Source organism: Chenopodium album, chromosome 6 (assembly GCF_948465745.1).
Source record: "Chenopodium album chromosome 6, dcCheAlbu1.1, whole genome shotgun sequence".
Classification (NCBI taxonomy): Eukaryota; Viridiplantae; Streptophyta; class Magnoliopsida; order Caryophyllales; family Amaranthaceae; genus Chenopodium; species Chenopodium album.
The window spans coordinates 7,916,185-7,930,512 of record NC_137839.1 but is presented as its reverse complement, the minus strand read 5'-3'; the positions used below and the strand labels follow the sequence as shown (position 1 = coordinate 7,930,512).

The following is a 14,328-nucleotide window of genomic DNA, read 5'->3' as shown; positions in this document are numbered from 1 at the left end:
AAATTCCGAAAAATAAACCAAAAAATTGATTCAAAATTCGTAAATTAGGGCTAAAACCCGAAATCTCACCTAATGGCTGTGGGATGGTGGTGCGGTGGCTGTGGTGACAGGTGGTGGAGGACCACGCACGGTTCCCTTAACTTGCGTGCTGCGCTGCTTGTGCTCGGTGTTGGAAGGAGTTTGGAGGTGAGCGGATATGGTGGACGGAGTGCGGAGGTGGTGGTTGGTGGTGCGGTGGCTGCTGTGGCGTCACTGGTGGAGTGTGTGGTGGAAGGGAGATGAAGAGGAGTCGTGCCTGGCGATTTGCTCGATTGAAAGAGGGTTTTTTTTTTAGAGTGAAATAGAGAATCTGGGCGAAAGAGAAGAAGTAGTAGAAGAGGCGCTTTTTTTTAATTCAAATATTGCCACCGGTTCAAAACCGGTGGCCTTAAGCATTTTTGCCACGGGTTCGGTTTGAACCGGTGGCAATAATTGTTGCCCTATGCCCGCCCATTTTTTAAACCACCGGTTTATAAAAACCGGTGGCCTTTAAGCGGTGGCATTTTCAATTTTTCTACTAGTGTGCTGTGATACGCCCCGGTCAATCTTTTGGGAAGTTCTTGAAAAGAGAAGCATACATGAAGAGTCCATTGGAATCTTAGACCGAAGCTCTACCTGGATGGATGGCATCCGAGCATATTTAGCAGACGGCATACTCCCTGATTCACCACAGGAAGCAGCCGTCATGAAGAAGCGAGCAGCAAACTTTGAGTTGACTAACTTAATTTGTAAAAGATGTCGAGTCTGTAGTGTCATTCATCTTACCTAAAAATAATAATAAAAAAAGGGTTTTTCTACCTTATAACCCTCTAACTTTCCGTTTTCTACGATGTGCCCCCCCTTTTGAGAAATCTACATTGTAACCTCAAAATACATGTACTAACAGAATTTGTTAACGACAATATATATAACGGCAAGGTTACCGTATAGAAGCTAAATGTATTTTGAGGTTACAATGTAGATTTCTCAAAAAGGGGGGGGGGGAGGCACATCATAAAAACGGAAAATTAGAGGGTTATAATGTAGAAAAACCCAAAAAATAAATAAATAAATATATATATATATATATATATATATATTTATATATATATATATATATATATATATATATATATATATATATATATATATATATATATCTCCTTATTTTTATTATTGAATTTTTTTTTCAAGAAGAAAAATATTATTACTAATAAATAGCCATACAATATCTATAAAACAAAGCTTAAAATCATATTCCCTATTATATATGTAGACATTTTTTGTATGAAAGTCCCACAAAGTCTACAACTATCCTTTAATATTTGAATTTTTCATTTTACTTTTTAAGTAACAGTGAAGTTAATTTGAAAAGTTTGGCATTGTTTTGGAGTCTTTATTAAGACATAATCCATAATCTATGACAATTGTTGTAGACTGTAGAGTGTAGACGATGTGTTAATTCTAGGAATGGCAACGGATTGGATTCGGGTCGGATGTGGCTAAATCCGAATCCGATCCGTTTAGTAAACGGACCCTGGACTCGAATCCGAGTCCGAATCCGAAAAATTCGAGTCCGAATCCGATTTGACTCGTAATTTTCGGATCTGAATCAGGTCCGTTTATACAGACCTCCGAAATGATCCGAATATTTTTTTATTTTTATTTTTTGTAATGTCATATACCTATAATTTCTTGTATTATCATACCAATTAAAGTATAAACATAAAATATTTAAATTACAAACTAAGTTACGTAAAAAAATTTTGTTACAAAACAAGCAAATAATTGTCCCAAGTTATAGAGCATATGCTTATACTCTCGGATTCGGACTCGGATCGGACCCTGTCGGACTTTGCTAGGGTCCAAGTCCGATCCACCTCCTATTCGGATTCGGATCTATTTTATCGGATTCGGACTAATTTTAAACGGATTCGAATCAGATTTTTTTCTTCGGATCGGATTTGAATCGATCGAACTCAGATTAAATTGCCATCCCTAGTTAATTCAATTCAATTTAAGACACCTGAAAGGAGCTGAGGGAAGTGTCAAGGACTTTAGAATACAAATACTACCTTCGTTAATTTTTATGTGCAACTTTGGAATATTTTATATCTCACAAATAATACCCCAAAATTGCACAAAATTAACGGAGGTAGTAGATGGATTTCAAAATCTCAAACTACACTTGTAGGGCCGCAGCTGCATAGACGTTAACGTCAACCCATTACAAATGGATTTCTAATATGAATGGAGGTGCATATTCTTAGGTGCACACTCATGCACCTAGAAATAGGTGTAACAACAGCACAATATGAACATTAACTTTTCAAAAAGTGAATATTAGGTTTCTTCTCCTTCATTTTTTATTTTCTCTCTCCTCTGTTTTTTTAATTTCCCCCCCTTTTTTACACTTTTTTGATTGAATTTGTTTCTTACAACATGAAAATAGTTATTAAGTATGAATTTTTGTGTGAATTTCGATTTTGTGCTTTAATTTCGATTGATTAAGGTATATATGAATCTTTGAATTCACAAATTATACTCTATATTTTCTCCTTCCTTTTTTAATTCCTTTTTCCTCTTTTTTTTTTTTTTCCCTTCTATTTTTCTCGTTTTTTCGATTTAACGATTGAATATGTTACTTACAATATGGAATTGGTTGTTTATTTGATTTTTTGAATTCATATGAATTGATTTTTTTTTAGCTTCGATCAATTTCATTTGTGTATGAATTTCATTTGATTTTCTGCATTTTTTTTATCAATGAACATAATCATGCAAAATATGAACATATGCATAGGTTCCCTTAAATGTGAACATTAGCTTTTCAAAAAGTGAACATAAGCATAAAACATATGAACATATGCATTTCAGAAAGTAAACATAACAATTCAAAATATGAACGTAAGCATTGGTTTCCTTAAAGTGAATATAACCATTTAAAAGGTGAACATATGCGTAAAAAATATGATCATATGCATTTAAGAGAGAGAAGATATGCATAAACAGACTTAATGAGAACAACAAATATTTTCTATGAATATTTACATTATAAACATATAAAATATTATTATGAATATAAGGCATTTTATTATGAACATAAAAAATTGAAGAAATAAAAATAATATGATTATGAAACATATGCATCTTAATTCATAAGTATTAAAAATATGAACATATGAATTCAAAATATGAACATATGCATTGGTTCATTTTTGAATGCGTATGAACATAACTAAGCATTTAAGAAGGTGAACATATACATAAAAAAAATATGAACATATGAATTTTGAAAGTGAATATAAGAATTTCAGAAAGTTTACAAACGGATTCAAAATATGAACATAAGAATTCAAAATATAAACATATGCATTTCGAAATGTGAACATAAAATATCCGTTTGATTTCACTAATTTTTTTGACAATTCCAATAATAAATTTCGAACAATATTCAAACAAAATTAAGTGATAATCATATAAATTCAAACAAAATTAAGTGAAATTTACATAAAATAGCCTTTTTGGGGAGGATCCTTTTGATTTTGCATCACTTTCCTAATATCCATTGAAGTTTTTGCAGTTTTTTAGTGAAAGAATGAAATAGAGGAGAGAGAAAGTGAAAAAGAGGAGAGAGAAAATCATATAGAAGAAGAAGATTTTTGAGTTTGGAAATGACGTTACATTTATTGGGTGTGGGTGGGTGTATTGCAATTTCTGTGTTTTTTTAGTTTTAGGGCTTTTTTTAGTTGGGTGTGTGTAATTAGGCTTTTGGGCTACGTTGTTACTCCTATTTAAGGTGCACAAGGGTGCACCTTAGACTAATTGGAATGGAGGTTCCTTGGGACTGATATGCTCTAGACTTCTAGGCCCATTATTATTTTCTGCCATTTTTAAAACGGTTTCCTAGCCTTTTTTTTTTTTTTTGACGAAGGCTTTCTAACAAATTGAAATAGTGGGAATGCACATGATAATAATTTCTCCGTTTTTTATAAATTGTAATGTTTTTTTTTAATAACTAATTTCATTTTACAAAAAATAATTTCAGTTCAATTAAATAATTTCAATTCTATTAAAAAAAAAATTAGTTTAGTAAAAACAAGTTTAATTCAGTAAAATATAATTTCAGTTTAGTAAAAATAAGTAAATTTAACGAAGAAATATAACAGAAAATTAGTCTAAATAATTTCAATTCAGTAAATTGGTTCCAGTTCAGTAAAAATAATTTGTGTTTAACAAAAAAAAAATTCAATTCAATAAAAATAATTTGAGTTCAGCAAAAATAAGGTAAAGTAATTACAGCATAACATTAGAAATTGGGAGTATCGTGTTAGTATTTTCAAGAATGTCAACACACTATTCTTTTTATTTCATTAATATCTTTACTTACATCGTACAAAAATATCTTTAACAACATTTTTAGTTCTCCAATAAATACAATGGTATATAATAATTTGGAATTATATTTTGAGACAAATCTAATTAAATTCCGGTTGTTTATTTTTTTATAACACAACCATAAAAATAAAAAACAAAAAAAAAAGTTCAATAGAGTATAAGGGAATAATACAATACTAGATGTAAGCCCGTGCGATGCACGGTTTTTAAATATTTCATTTTGTATATTTTTTGTAATTTCTTAATATTTTTTGTTTTTATTTTCTATTCTATTATTTTAACATTAATTTAAGGTAAAATATTTTTTTAAGTTTTAAATTATTCTTATTCAAATTTTACGTACATAGAACTTGAATTTATAAATTGAAATAAATATTATCTCATTCATCGGATAGTTTTAAATCAAAATATATTTTTTAATTTCTAATTATTTGTTAAAATAATATAAACCCTAATGTAAAAGATAATATAAAAGATAATTTTTTTTTTCATAATTTAAATCTTAAATTACTATTTTTTGTTTTCAATTCTCAAATTTCATTTATTAATATTTTCTTAAATGACGACTGAAAATTAAAATTCTAAATTAATATATAAATCTAATTTTTCATTGGTCGAAATATTACTTTTGCTTATGTGGTGTGCGATGCTCGAATTTTTATATACATTTTGTATATAAAATACTTTTTTTGGTGATCTGTTAATTTTTTTCTTGCATTATAAGTTTTAAAATTTTGTATGAAAGTATCATATCAGATATTTACATAAAACCATTAACATTAAATGATAATTTATATTTTTTAAATATCAAAATATAATTTTTAGCTTTATAAATAATATAAATCCTAATATTTAAAGATAATTTTTAGTTTTGTAACAAATAAAAATGATAAAATTTGGTGTTCTTAAATAATTAAAATCCTAATAAATTACTATTCGTCGTTTTTAGCTACGTGGCAAAAATTTAAAATTTCATCCGTCAATTTTGTTTAGGTGGCGAGTGATTTTTTTAATTCTAAAATAAAATAGAAATCTAATTTTTAATTGGTCGAAAATATACCTTTTCTTATAATTTTTAGTTTTATATATAATATAAATCCTAATATCTAAAGATAATTTTTTGTTTTGTAACAAATAAAAATGATAAAATTTAGTGTTCTTAATTAATTAAAATCCTAATAAATTACTATTCGTCGTTTTTACCTACGTGGCAAAAATTTAAAATTTCATTCGTTACTTTTGTTTAGGTGGCGAGTGATTTTTTTTAATTCTAAAATAAAATAGAAATCTGATTTTTAATTGGTCGAAAATATACCTTTTCTTATGTGGCGCTCTCAATGCTCTCCAAAAATGCCTACTTTATTTATATATATTAGATTATTTTCAATGTTTTATTTTACTTAAGGTTAGACAAAATTTAGTACAAATTAAAAATAAGAAATAAGTGTACACAACTACACACAAATGCTAAATTATGAACAATGAAGATTTTAACTCGATCTATAAAAGTACATCACTCATGCCCAAATCAGACATCAATTCAAGCCCAATTTTTACTAAAAATAATAGTTTTAAATATATGCATTAAATTTTCTGAACAATTAATTTTTATTTGATGTATTTCCAAGTTGTATAATAAAAAAATTTTCCATATAGGATTATTATTTTAAAACGATACAATAGGATTATGCCACATAAGATTAATTTTTAGAGCATCACATAGAAAAATGTTATATTTTAATTAGCCAATAAAAAAAGAATTGCAATTTATTTTAGACCAAAATTTTTATATTAATTATAAATATAAAATCAACGTGGTTTTTGTATGGCTGGCCATATCATGTGGCCTGCTGAGACACACCCAAACACTGACTGAGTAATCCCTGATAATTCGAGTAACCCCTAGTCTATTGAGTAACCCTTGACCAACCAAGTATCTTTTGGCCAAGTAATCCCGACCACTCGATGTGACCAACTACTAATGAAATTTTGTGAAATAAAATATTATCTATTTATATCACGAATTTTATCTAAATATATGAGAAACAAAGTTAATAATTCATTTTATAATAAAAAAATCCAAGTAGTAAGCAAGCGAATGTCACAACTCACAAAGTTTATAAGATAAATGTATACTAGTAAAATATATTATTTGAAAATAGACAAACAAACGTGGATCTTCATCTAATTTGCTTTCTAAACAAAATTAAACTACAATGTCTCCCAATATAACTTGTTCAACACATGAAAAATCAAATTTCAATAAAAGAAAAAATCATGCTTACTCATGGTTAATAAGGGCAAGGGATTGGAATTACATGCAATTCATTTTTCCTCCGCATTGTGATGCCGAAAGATTCATCCATATCTAAATTTTTAGGTAGTTTCCAATCAAAATGGTAGAGTAACATTGCTAACGGTAGCTCAACATTAGCTATACCAAGTGCCATGCCCGGACACTTTCTTCTCCCTGCACCAAATGGAAGTAACTCGAAATCATCTACTTTGTAATCCGATGAACAATTGTCAAACCTTTCAGGATTAAACCTTTCAGGATCCGACCAAGATTTAGGATCTCTTCCTATAGCCCATGCATTGATAACTACTCGAGATTTGATAGGTATGTCATAAGATTGGATTTGGCATCTTTCGACGGATTCTCTAGGAACCAAGAGAGGAAGTGGGGGATGGAGGCGTAAGGTTTCTTTGACCACTTGTTTCAAGTACGTTAGCTTGTGTAGCTTCGTCTCATTAACTACAACTTCCCCTTGATATACTCGCCGTACCTCAGCTTGTGCCTTCGCCATTGCTTTTGGGTTTTTAAGCAATTCAGACATTGCCCATTCCATTGCCGTTGATGATGTCTCACTTCCGGCACCAAAAAGCTCCTATCCAATATAAGCACAAGCAAATTGGAAATTTTGCCATACTATTATTCACATACAATGTATATATGTTAAGAAATTAATGTCAAATATATACTTTTACAACCTAAGGTGGTGTTTCATTATTTTATGTTCAAATAAGCAAAACAATAAAAAATTATATACATTAATTAGTTGGTATGTAAGTCTCTACATTTCAAGTAAAAGGTTACGCCATTACGAGTTAATAAAACCCTTAGCGCATGAGCTAGAGAAGAGTAACATACTATCATACACATGACACAATAATATTTTTTTTTGACAAAGAGAACTCATAAATAAATAACAAAGACAAATTACAACCTAGAACTAAATAAAAAAAATAATAAAAAAAAACAACCTAAACTCTAACAATAAACAAACACCATGACACATTAATGTTATATGTTACAATAATACTATACGGATGTACAATACTAATACTCCGTACCATGTAAGAAATTTGTACTCCCTTTGTTTTAATAAGTACCCTAGTTTGATTGGAAATATATGTTAATATGAAACTTAATGATAGAGAATATCCATAGAATATTCTCATCCTAGGTTTAAGATATATTTTGTATAAGAATATCCATAAAACTCCTTGATTAGAGTGATTTCCATTGATCAATATTGTACAGATATCAAAGATAATCTTATACAAAATATATCCTAAACCTAGGATGTGAATATTCTATGGATATTCTCTATCACTTAAATTAATAAAATATCTTTAATTATCAACAAGTATATTATAAAAAGTTGATACTCAAATTATTTACTTTGTATATAGATAAATTAAGATAATTTCAACAAGTACTTACGTGATTATGTAATTTTTTTTTAAAAAAATACTTATACATAAGTCACAAACATTATAAGTTGTAGAACATGTGAATAGTGAAAAAAAAAAAAAAAAAAAAAAAAAAAAAACAAGGAATTTCGGCAACTTACCAATACAACAGCCTTAATGTTATCTGTACTCAAGCAGAAGTTATGAGAATTTGCGACACTATCCTTGTGAAAGTTGAGCAAAACATCCACCAAGTCCTCCTCTACTTTACCCTGATCTCTCATCTTCGACTTGTGTTCATCAATTATAGGATCAAGTATTCTATTTGATTCTTGAACAAGCTCCTTGAGTTTCTTCTTCATCCCACTAATCGAATGAAGAAAATCGAGCGACGGGTAGAGGTCTACTATGGAGAAACCTGAGGCAATCTTTGTAACAGCTACGGCTAGAGCTTGAAATTCCTCTTGCTCTTTACCTTTCTTATTGAAGGCTATCCTGATTTATTGGGCCATAAATTCATTAAAATTTTGAATTACTTTTACACATTATGATCGATTCCGTTAATTTAATTGTGAAATAAATTAAGTATGAACAAGTTCTTAAAATTACGTCTAGCACTGTACTCTCTCTATCTCAAATTATTTTGTTTATTTAACTTTTTATAGTCTTTAAACCAAAATGAAATCAAAACAATATAGAAGTGTTTAAACCATTGTTGAGATAGTAAAAATAAAAAATGATGAAGCGATAAATAACAAATTAATAACGCAAGTACTTAAAAAACGTTAATTTTTTAGTATATGCAAACACAAATCTTATACTTCCTAAATTACATTCTACTTTCCTCTATTATTTGAGGAATAAATGCTAAAAAAAAATGTAATTTAAGGACGGAAGGAGTATTTGTAATCAACATGACAACATGTAACAATTTTATACTTCGTATCTTAGTCGGTTAGGCGGTGTCTCGGTCATATGAAAGAAAATGAGTATTGGAATTGTGGTTTAAGTCAAAAAATTTCCTACTTCGAGAATCAGGATTTTCTAAATTTGTGTTCATATCAATTGGCTCTCCCTTTAAGATAAGGTGGTGGAATAGTGACACGCTTTCTACCTTCTATTCTAAAAATTTAGAGATTAAATATTAAGATACTCATTTGATGATGTATATAAAAAATTTAATTTTGAAGTTATCAATAGATATACAAATTAATTTTTAGATGTATGTTGTATATTTTTACCAACTAAATTAGATAAATCTAACCCAAAATCGAATAAAGTTAAAATTCAAAAGTAAACGCAATTTACCTTGATGTAATATCAAAACTAAGGCCAAAGAGTTTCTTGCTTAGATTAACCACAGACCCTGCCTCCGCCCTTAGCAACTCTACAAACTCCGCAACCTCCTCCTCCCTAATAACCCGAAACGACTCGACCCGTTTCATCGTAAACAGCTCGAGCACCGAGATCTTCCGCACCTGCCGCCAATACTCACCGTACGGGGCCAATCCAATATCCGAGGAACCATAAAAAATCTCTTTTCCAACCATAAGAGTTGGCCTACTACAAAACACCGCATCATGAGTCTTCATAACCTCCCTCGCCGTGTCAGCCGATGACACGACTACGGTAGGGACTTCCCCTAGCCGGAGGTGCATGATAGGCCCATACACCGTCGCCAGCTCGGCGAGGCGACGGTGTGGGAGGGTGTTACCCCATGCTAGTTGGTGTAAGTTGCCAATCAAGGGTAACTTTGTTGGTCCTGGTGGTAAATTGTTATGTGTTTGTTTTTTCAAAAGATTAAATAATATAATTAGAGAACTTATGAAAAGTGCTAAGCATAACCAAGAAATCTCCATGATTGAGCTTAACATTACTTGATTGATAATTTGATATATATGTAATGGATGTATGAATATGCAATCATTATATTTTAATATCAATCTTGTTATTCTACTTTTAGTTTTGATGAATTTTTTAATTTATATCATTGTTTTTTGGGTCGGTGGTAAGTCCAATGCATTATTCATTTTGAGATTTTTGTCTACCATATTTGACAACAGTACGTGTTTGTTTATTTGTTAGATAAATATTGTATTTTTCATGTGGTGGGGTTGTATTTTATTAAAGCCATGAACCTTACGGAGTTGGTAACTATGTACGTGTCTCAAAATTGGAGGTGTGCATCTGTTGACTTGTCGATAGAGCTAACTGAAACTTCCTCCGTTTTTTTACTTGATCAGCTTTGACTTTTACACTATTTACCACCTTTTTTTTTTACCTTCTTTTATGAATGACATGTAAGGAAAAATATATTCATGTGAGATTTTTTTAATTTGTCTCAATAAGTACTATTATAGGGACTGTTCTTATTTACTTTACTGAACTGAATTGAACTGAGTTGAACTAAACTGAAATGAACTGAATAAAACTGAACTGAAATAAATTGTTTATGAGAGAAGGAAATTAAATTAGGAACTGAATTGAACTGAACTGAACTGAAATTAAGTTGAGGATAACAGACTTATAATATACAACTTTTATAATTTTTACTTATAGAGAATTAAAATTATTGATTGCTAAACTTTTGCATTGACAAACGTGATAATAGAACCAGGTCAAGTAAAAAAGAACAGAGGAAGTAGTAGAATAAGCAATCAAAGAAATTAATTGAAATAATTTTACCATCGATAACAAATAGTGTTGTTAAATTTTTACGGTTTAAATATTTAAGCGTAATTTGTCAATTTATCTTTTCTAATCACTTCCTTAAAATCGTGTCAAGAAATTGTAGCCTAATTTGTTAGTTTATCTTTTCGAATCACTTCCTTAGAATCCTGTTAAGAAGTTGTGTTGCAATGCATGGAGGGATTGGGGCGAGTATTATCTCCCCCTCAATCCGAAATTAAACAACTGACGTCCCAAGGCCCTTTCCAAATTTAAAGATGAAAGTTATTCTGTGGAATGTTTGGGGTGTAAATAAAAATTATTTTCTTTCTACTGCTTGGCAAATTGTTACTAATCATAAGCCAACTATCTTCATCTTTTTGGAAACAAAAAATGATGATATACGTGCTCGTCAAGTCATGCTCCAATTAGGGTTTCATAACTTGGCAATTCAACCTACTGCTAGGCGAGGATGAATATGGTTATTTTGGAAAAACATTGTTGATTCCCTCTTATTCATATGAACTGCATAGATTTCATGCCTTATTTCATTTTAAGAACGGAGCCTCAAAAGCACTCATTATCGGGATGCCTGCAACGAGCAATCCTTTTAAAAGGCACAATTATTGGAAGGAAATGGATGAGGATGTTCCCCCTTCTTCTACTCCTAGGTTAATGTTGGGAGATTTGAACGAATTCACCTCTCAATCTGAGAAATCTGGAGGTCGTAGCTTCTGCCCTTCTCAATGTCGTGATTTGAACAATTTCATGGACAAAGCGGTATTAGTCAATATTGGCTTCAATGGCAATCCTTTCACTTGGAATAATGCTAGGGAGAGCATTGATCATATTCGTGAAAGGCTGGATCATGCGCTTGGTAATGCTAAGTGGCTGGAATCTTTCCCCAACACAAAGGTAATCCATCTTCAGAGAACTCATTCTGATCATTCTCCAATTTTAGTTTGCTTAAATAATTCTTTTGCTGATGGCAATTTTCCCTTTAGATGTAAAGTTTGGCTTGAACACCCTAATTTTAAAAATTTCTTTATTTCTAATTTGGAAAAACCCGAATGATAATTTTTAGGTGAGCAAATTTTTTTAGGTAATATTAAAAATTGGAATTCGAATGTGTTTGGTAATCTGCAAAAAAGAAAAAAGAATTTGTTGGCAAGAATTGATGGCATCCAAATCTCTTTGGCTTATCATAATTCCTCTTTTCTTGTTAATTTGGAAAAAGAGCCTTTAAAGGATCTTCATGATATTTTTAAAAAGGAAAAAATAATTTGGGCTCAAAAGGCTAGAATTAATTGGAGGAAGTTTGGAGATTTATATACTAAATATTTCCATGTTGTAGCTTGTATTAAAAAATCTTGTGGAAAAATTGTCTGTTTAAAAATAAGCAAGATAATTAGGTTATGGATCGATCTTTGTTAAAACATACGACCACAACTCACTTTCAAGATTTATTTACATCTACCATTCCCAGCTCTTTTATCCACCCTCGTTTTAGTCCTTCTCCTAAAATTGATGCTACCGATGCTTCCCAGCTTGCTACCATTCCATCATTGGAGGAAGTTAGAAAGTGTTTATTTAGTATGCAACCTATGAATTGCCCTGGCCCTGATGGCATTCAACCTAGGTTTTTTTTTCAGTTTTTATTGGGATGATTTAGGGGATATTCTTCATAAATTTTGTGTATAATATTTCATGTCAGGAGCCCTTCCTTCACAAATAAATTCATCCTTCATATCCCTCATTCCCAAAAAAGCTCAACCAGATTACATTAGTGATTTTAGGCCAATTGGTCTTTGCAATTCAATATATAAATTAATTACAAAGGTTATATCTGCTGGAATTCGCCCTCTTCTTTCTTCTCTCATCAATCCATTACAATCAAGTTTCATTCAAGGAAGAGAAATAGAGAACAATATCATTGTGATTAAAGAAGTTTCCCATCTTATTAAAAAGGCTAAGAAAGGAAAACAAATCATGGCTTTAAAGCTTGATTTAGCTAAAGGTTATGATAGTTAGGAATAGAGTTTCGTCGATGTCACTCTGAGGGATTTTGGAATTCCTTATAGATTGGTTGATCTCATTATGGCTTGCATTACCACTCCTAAATTTTTGTCTTGTGGAATGGTCAAATAACCAATGAATTTTCTCCTTCTTGGGGTATAAGGTAAGGGGATCCAATTTCTTCTTACATATTTGTTCTTTATTTAGAAAGATTATCTTTGATGATTGGACATGCTGTTCAATCAAAAAATTGAAAGCCTCTCAAAATTTCTAGGAATATTTCCCTCTCACATATCTTTTTATGCCAATGATGTATTCCTTTGGTCATGCTTCTACTTTAAATCTAGAGAGTATCATGAGCATAATGAATCAGTTTGGCAATCTTTCGGGTTTAAAAGTCAATATGGTCAAGTATTTCATTATTTTCCCTCCCTCCATAGCCTACGAAGTCAAACATTAGATATCCTGTTCTTTTCCCCTCAAAATTTCTACCAGTTTTGGCATATATCTTGGAGTTGAAATAAGCCTAAACAAACTGAAAATCTTTTACTATTTTGACCTTCTCCAAAAATCCCTTGATAGAATTAAAGGATGGAAAGCAAAGCTTATCAATATAGCTGGAAGAAAAACCTTAATCAAATAAGTCCTTAATTCCTATCCAATTTATGCTATGCAAACCAACATGCATCCTATTTCCACGATTCATTCTCTTGAGAAAAATTGTAGAAAATTTTTATGGAATAAAGTGGATAGATCAAGGTACATGCCTCGGACTAGTTGGTCCACTGTGACTAAACCTATGGCTCTTGGAGGTTTGGGTATTAGGAGATTAAGAGAGTGAAACTTAGCTTTCATGGCTAAATTGGGGTGGACTATGCTTACTGATCATTCTAAGCTTTGGGTTAAAATCTTTAATGAAATATATCTTCATCGTTTTTCTCTTTTAGACTGTGAACCAAAAGTTTTCCATTCACTAATTCGGAGAGACCTATGGGAGAAATCTTTTAGCTTCGGGTATGATTATTGGAATAGGAAATAGTGAATCAACCTCCCTTTGGTATCACCGTTGGATTAGTACCAAACCCCTTTATCACTATCTAAATGGTGATGTTCCTCTTTATAAAGCTCATTGGGAAGTGTCAAATATTATTAGGAATAAAGCTTGGTTTCTTGATAATATTAAGCACCTCTTACCTGATAAAATCCTCAAGTTCATTCTCTCTACTCCTATCTCTACAAACTCAAATTTGGAGGATTTTATAAGGTGGGCTCCCTCTAAAGATGGAAATTTCACAATCAAATCAGCCTATCATCTTCAATGCTCCCACTCTCTAGTCATATACCCCCCTTAACTTCTCAGAATACCAACTGGAAAAATATTTGGAAAATCAAAACTCCTCATAAATACAATATGCTTCTTTGGCATTGTGCTCATTCTTTTCTTCCAGTTGTTGCCTCCCTTTTTTCCCTTATTCTTGCCATCTCTTCTACTTGCTGCAGATGTAATTTGTTTGAAGAAACTCATTTATATCT

The 14,328-nt window shown here is 30.9% G+C and overlaps 1 protein-coding gene across 1 annotated transcript; it reads right to left on the bottom strand.

Moving 5' to 3' along the window:
* Nucleotides 1-6,589: 6,589 nt before the first annotated feature.
* LOC145634480 (desmethyl-deoxy-podophyllotoxin synthase-like) lies at nt 6,590-10,289 on the bottom strand. The gene is made up of 3 exons (XM_081685903.1): nt 9,421-10,289; nt 8,274-8,607; nt 6,590-7,304 (listed from the first exon to the last, which is right to left on the bottom strand). Exons 1-3 carry the CDS (start codon nt 9,984-9,986, stop codon nt 6,708-6,710), a joined length of 1,497 nt encoding a protein of 498 aa, XP_081542029.1. The 5' UTR covers nt 9,987-10,289; the 3' UTR covers nt 6,590-6,707.
* Nucleotides 10,290-14,328: the final 4,039 nt, after the last annotated feature.